Source organism: Lynx rufus, unplaced genomic scaffold (assembly GCF_022079265.1).
Source record: "Lynx rufus isolate CCGP_SWC_20201006 ecotype Redwood Valley unplaced genomic scaffold, mLynRuf1.p SCAF_6, whole genome shotgun sequence".
In the NCBI taxonomy this organism is placed as follows: Eukaryota; Metazoa; Chordata; class Mammalia; order Carnivora; family Felidae; genus Lynx; species Lynx rufus.
In genome coordinates this window covers 128505558-128511557 of record NW_025814878.1, presented here as the reverse complement: position 1 = coordinate 128511557, position 6000 = coordinate 128505558, and the positions used below count along the sequence as shown (strand labels likewise).

The 6000-nt window shown below is 49.7% G+C and overlaps 1 protein-coding gene across 4 annotated transcripts in view; it reads right to left on the bottom strand.

The window, feature by feature from the left end:
• Positions 1-1055: 1055 nt before the first annotated feature.
• The window catches only part of GCNT2 (glucosaminyl (N-acetyl) transferase 2 (I blood group)), an 83628-nt gene continuing 78683 nt past the window's right edge, over positions 1056-6000 (bottom strand). For all 4 annotated transcript variants that reach the window (XM_047101733.1, XM_047101736.1, XM_047101734.1 and 1 more), the window contains one exon: positions 1056-3392. In XM_047101733.1, the coding sequence (XP_046957689.1) occupies positions 3202-3392 (191 nt within the window). In that variant the 3' untranslated portion in view covers positions 1056-3201. The remainder of the gene's footprint in view (positions 3393-6000) is intronic.

The following is a 6000-nucleotide window of genomic DNA, read 5'->3' as shown; positions in this document are numbered from 1 at the left end:
TCCTCCAAGATCCCACAAGTATCTTTTCTTAGGGAAAACTTACAAAGGGAAGATTAGTAGAATGACTTACAGCTTCCGCTGCCGCTGGTCTTGAAGCCATAACTGATACTCAGTGTCTCCTTCTTCTCTTTCCCAGTCCAGATTCCCTGTGTCCTTCACTAGAACCCCAGCGAGTCTGGATGGCTTACTTGGTGAGGTGAGCCAGACCCTCATCTGAGGGTCCGAGCCTCTGATCACTATGCACTTCTTTTTTTTAATTAAAAAAAATTTTTTTAACGTTTATTTATTTTCGAGACAGAGCACAAGTGGGGGAGGAGCAGAGGGAGAGGGAAACACAGAATCGGAAGCAGGCTCCAGGCTCAGAGCTGCCAGCACAGTGCCCGACGCGGGGCTCGAACTCACGAACTGCGAGATCGTGACCTGAGCCGAAGTCGGACGCTTAACCGACTGAGCCGCCCAGGTGCCCCTGATCACTATGACTTTTCATGCCATGGCTATTGTATTCATTTGTCCTCAAAACCGAATAAGGGACATAGATGCTTGCACATTCTGCAGTGCCAGAAAATAAGAAAGCGTTCAAGGAAAAAGCCCAACAGTGATGGGAGTGTGTCGAAGAGAGGTGGGAACGACGTGAAAAGAATTACCTCTGGCCAAAGCTGAAACAATTGGAGGAAAAAAAAAAAAAAAGAAGGGAGGAGTATTGGATTATAACCTGAAGTTTAAAATGAATATCTAGGGGCGCCTGGGTGGCGCAGTCGGTTAAGCGTCCGACTTCAGCCAGGTCACGATCTCGCGGTCCGTGAGTTCGAGCCCCGCGTCGGGCTCTGGGCTGATGGCTCGGAGCCTGGAGCCTGTTTCCGATTCTGTGTCTCCCTCTCTCTCTGCCCCTCCCCCGTTCATGCTCTGTCTCTCTCTGTCCCAAAAAAAATAAATAAACGTTGAAAAAAAAATTTTTTTTTAATTAAAAAAAAATGCTAGAAGAATTATCTTGTGAAGCTTGGTCTTTAGTGCATATTACCCAACTATCGAATAAAGATACACCATAGCCCCAAAGGTGGAAAACAATATATTAATTTATTTCCAAGACAACAACATGGAACATCATGAAAAACAAGGATGGGTTTAGAAGTTTCAGCCATCCCTGGAGGCTAGTGGAAATCCACTTGCCCAAACACTACAATCTTCCAATATTAAGGTTTTTAAGACACAGAGATGGACCAACAACAGACATGTAAACATCTTCTATTCCCAAAGTCTTCTCGTTCTAGAGGAGAACGATCCAGTGTAAAACGTGTCTTCTTCTCAGGTGGGGTCATTTAAAGGAGTTGAAAGAAAAGATGATTTTTAGACTCATTAGCTCCAGATGGGTTCCTTATGCTTCAACCCTTTACCACTTTGCACAGTTCCGTCTTTTTCGGTAGCTGGACAAAAATAAGGCTTTACTTCAAAGGCATTCCCTTAAATACAACGAACATTCAACAGACACAGTGAGAGGAAAAAGGGCAAAACCGTGTTAAGGGTATCATTAGCTGTAGTTAACTTTTTTTTGGTGAGAATAAATAAATATTAAGGAACTCAGTGGATGTAGGAATACAAAAGTAGACTTCACATTTTTCTGACGTGACAGGACATTTTCTCATATTAACACTGACACTGCTCTTAAAACCTACCCTCTCTGGTATACTAACTACGGCTTTATTTCACCTTCTCGGGAAACTGAACTAAGGAGACCAGTAAGAACATCCTAATCCTCAGAGAACTTGTTTCCTAATGCTTATCAACAACCTCTCTAAGCCTTGCTTAATTTATCTGCAAAATGGGGGTAATCGTGTGAGCCTCCCAAGAGTGTTTGTAAGGTTTTAACGCAATGAGCCCGCTAACAGGCCTCAGCTTCGGTCTATTCCTTCCCTTCTTTCTTTGGAATGGTCTCTGATTTAGACCCTCATTTCTGACTACTCAGATCCCTGGGCGGACAGCCCAAACTACGACCCTGGATGTGAATGCGTTGAAATACAAGCAGTCTGTGAGATTCTCTAGAGCAGCCTTCCCCACATAGATGCTATTATCAAGAATTTCAGACGCAAGTAGCTTCTGTCTTACTTTTCTCCTTGTCTCAAGCACATATCTGGTGTATAACAGACGCTCAAGAAATATTTACTGTGTGCTGAGGGAACGAATTGGGTAAGAGGACGGGACAAGGGATAAGCGACAGAGAAGCTCACTCACAGCTGAAAGCTCTTAAAAATCTAGGCACTCTTATCAGCACCAAGCATTGTAAAGCTACTCAGAAAATACTCTGGAGTCCTTAAAGTGTCGTGGCATAGAGTCTGGATTCCATTTTGCAGGTAAGATCACTTTGGTGGGAGGTGGAGGGTGGTGATCCAAGAGGCGAGTGATTCATTCCTGAGGGTTAGAGACTTGGGATGAGAGCCATGCAACAGCACCTCAGTTCTAGAAATATCTTCATTCTGTGGGAACTTTTTAGCATTCGCCACGGAAAACAATGGAAGAGGGACGAGAGTACGTTCTGACCCACAAGAAAGGTCCCGTTTCCCTGGGGTCCCTTTGCTGAAGCAGCCGCCAGTGACTGCTGTCTGATAGCATATCCCGCCTCTTGTTAACGACTTTACATTCTGTACAGACCTTCAGACACGGTAAGCTCACCGTGCTCGTGTTGAAACTCAGGAAACACGATCTAGTTCTCCATTCTAGCAGCTCAGGTTTTAAAGGAGATTGCTGAGGTGCCCAGGAAGCTGTTTCTATGCCCGGGGGTCCGCTGAGCAAAGAGGAGGGGTATCCATGAACGCGAGGCTACGGGTCTGGCATAAGAGATTCCTTCTCCGGAGAAACACAGTTCCTATTTTCCTAAACAGTATTATCTATAGCTCTCCTTTCCGTGAGAGCATCTCGCTCTGATGAGTATCTGGTGCAAAGGTCTGACGCCAGTTCCACTGGCCACGGATCCGATCACGAGCCCGACGTGGAACGACCGTCAAGAGAAGGCCAGGATGCCGAACGTGCCAGCATCGTCCCAGTGCTCCTGATTGCACAGTTCCCAGTGCCCGGCGGGTTTGTAACACATAATAACCCGGCCAGGTCCTGCAGCCGTGACCTCGCGGCTACAACCGTTACCATAAGCGAGGCCGGGTTCTCTCATGAAGAAAAGGCCGCGGCTGCCCTCCGATCGCGGGTTACGGTGGCTCAGAAGTACCAGCTGGGTTGGATCACGGTTTCGCTCTGATTCAGGGTTCTTTCTCGAAGCCTCAGTTCCAGGCATTCCACAGTGAGGGGGTACGTAGTCAGCTCAAACTTGTTAGCAAAGAGGCTGGGCGAATTGATCAACCACTTCAAGTCCCCGTTTCCATAGATACAAATGCCATGTACGTAGCGGCCTGCAGAGGGGAGAAGAAACCGTCAGAACATGTCTGGTCTGGAAAGCTGGGGGTGGTGAAGGGGCGCAGCGGGAGAGTGGGGCCTGTCTACTGAGTAGCTAACGCTGTGCCCGGTGCTCTGGGACTCCGTATGACACAGGGTCGTGTCGGCCCGGCCCACAAGGAAGTGAAACCCCTTCTGGAAAGCTAAGGGGGACACATCCGTGCTTGAACAACAGGAGGGTTCAATGATATGAGGCAAGAGCGGCCACAGGCATCGTGAGACGATTCATGTGTTCTGGCCTGAGGGTTATGGGTAGGAAGTTCCAGAAGCGGACGGGTGGGAGAGGTCTTGCTGGGAGGCACCGGTCAGACCTCTTCTTTGAGCCCGGGCTTAGTCTCAGTCTCTCCAAGTGCCTACGTTCGTCTCCTCTTAGAGGAGAATCAACCCCACTGATGTGACATGTCTCCACACGCCAGCTTGACTCCCCTCCCAATCCCCGCCGCGTCTTTCCCGTGACACCCACACCACTCCTATTTTTTCAGCGCCCTGGGCATTTCTCCCCCTTTCTCTCACAGCCCCCACCTCCGGTAGCAACTCTGACAGCTGCACCTTCAAGATCGTCACAGAATCTGATCGCTTCGCACCACGTCCGCTACTCCCATCCCGGCCCGTGCCACCTCTACCTTCCCGCCAGAACTGTCACAATAACAGCTGGGTTCTACTGTCCCCACCTCCGCCTGTTGGTATGTTCTCAGCACCACGGCCACGGGGATTGTTCTGCTTGCAAGCACACCATGATGTCTCCTCATCTCACGTGCACGCACAGCCAAAATCCCAGCAATGGCATCGAAAGCTCCTGAGTCTGGCCTTTGACCTCCGGCCCCTTGCTCACCTGATTACAATGCTTCCCAACACTGCTCATTCACTCTGGCTGCAGTGGCCTCCTTGCTGGCCGCCCCCCAACCCCCCCCACCGCACACCAGGCATGTTCTACCTGAGAATCCACATAGTTCTTCCTCCCCAGGCAGCCCCCTTCCGCCAGCTTCCACCAGACCTCCTGCAGGCTCCCTCTCTCACCACCCCAGGTATCTGCCTCAAGGCCGAGTTCTCAGGGAGGCCTCCTCTGACCCCCTTCCGCCTTCCCCAATTCATTTTTCTCTTGGCTCTCGCTACCAACGGATAGATTGGTGTGTCAGGGCCACGAACGCAAATATTTGGCTTATTGAATTTCTCCCTGGCCTGGGATGGAAGGTCCGAAGAGCTGGAACCGGAGGCCCTTTTGCTGTCCTCTCTGTCCCAACCTGCATCCGGGACAGTTCCTGGGAAGTATTAGGTGTTGAATTAATAGCTGTTGAATGAAAGGATGGAGACGAATGAGTGGAGAGTTAGTGGAAGGACAGAACTTGGCCGGGTTGGGGGGGGTGGCATCAGGGACATGGATGGTGGCTTCATTTGGGGAAAATGTGCAGGGGGGGGATTTTCTCTACAAGAGAGAATTTGGTTGGCAAGGGGGTTAGAAAAGGAATGGGAGGAAGTTGAACCCCTTTTCTAGAGGTTTCTTGGCGTGCACTGGAAAGACTACGGTTGACTGACTTAAACTCAAGGGCTGGGCCTTTTGTAATCCCATAAATAGGGAGAGTCTTTGAAGAGTTTTGAATGGAAGAATCAGAGGGTAAATTGGGCTTTAGCAGCATTAATTTTACAGAGCTTTGCAGGGTACAGTTAGAAATCCACCACAAGGCCGCAGTAATAACTTAATGTAAACCAGAGAGCTGGTTCCAAGTTCATGGCGTTGCCATGAGCGGAAAAGGAAGGGTATTCGAAACAGAACAGAGAGAGGCTGACAGGATTAATGTCATTAATCGTGATTCATTTAACACGGCTGGCAGGAAGCACAATAGAGAGGGGAAATGGATGGGGGACAGAAGCCAGAGTTGTGGACAGTCGGAGATAACCGGGGAGTGAGAACGGAATGCAGGTGCATAAGCACACCCATGCATAAGAAAACAAAGTGGAGAGACCATTTCAGGGCACGTGAACTAGAGGCTCACAGACAACGGGGTCTTCAGGCTACAGGCGATCATGACACTGAAGGAGAAGGAAAAGGGCCAGCACGAGGGCACCACTGGGACGCAAGAAAACAAGGGGATCCCTTAAGGGAAACCCGCACATAACCGAGACCCCGGATGGGGACCCTGGTTGTGGGGACGGGTGACTTCTCCTTCTCGGGACAGGAAGGAACAATGAGAAGCGTGTGTCCAAAATACCCTGAGATGGCGGAAGGGGACGGCGTGACAATCCGGTAAGGGGATTTGGGTCACGTGTCTTGAAAGTTCTTCCTCAGGTTGAAACTGTTACCTTTTGGGGTCCGAAAGGCCGTTTGGGCATAGGATTGAGAGTTCAAAGCAAGCAGGAAAGATGAAAAGAAGTGCGTCGGGAAGGGCACCGGGACAGTTCTGGAACAGTCCCCAGCAATGCTCTGGTCAGGGAAACACAAATGGCCAAAAGCAGATGGTGGAAGTGATTCCATGTGTGAGTTGGCCTTGTAGGGTCAAATGGCAGGGGAGCCTGGTTTGTTCGTGAGAACAGCAGGGGACGGATGATCCAGTATACAGGCCGGATAAG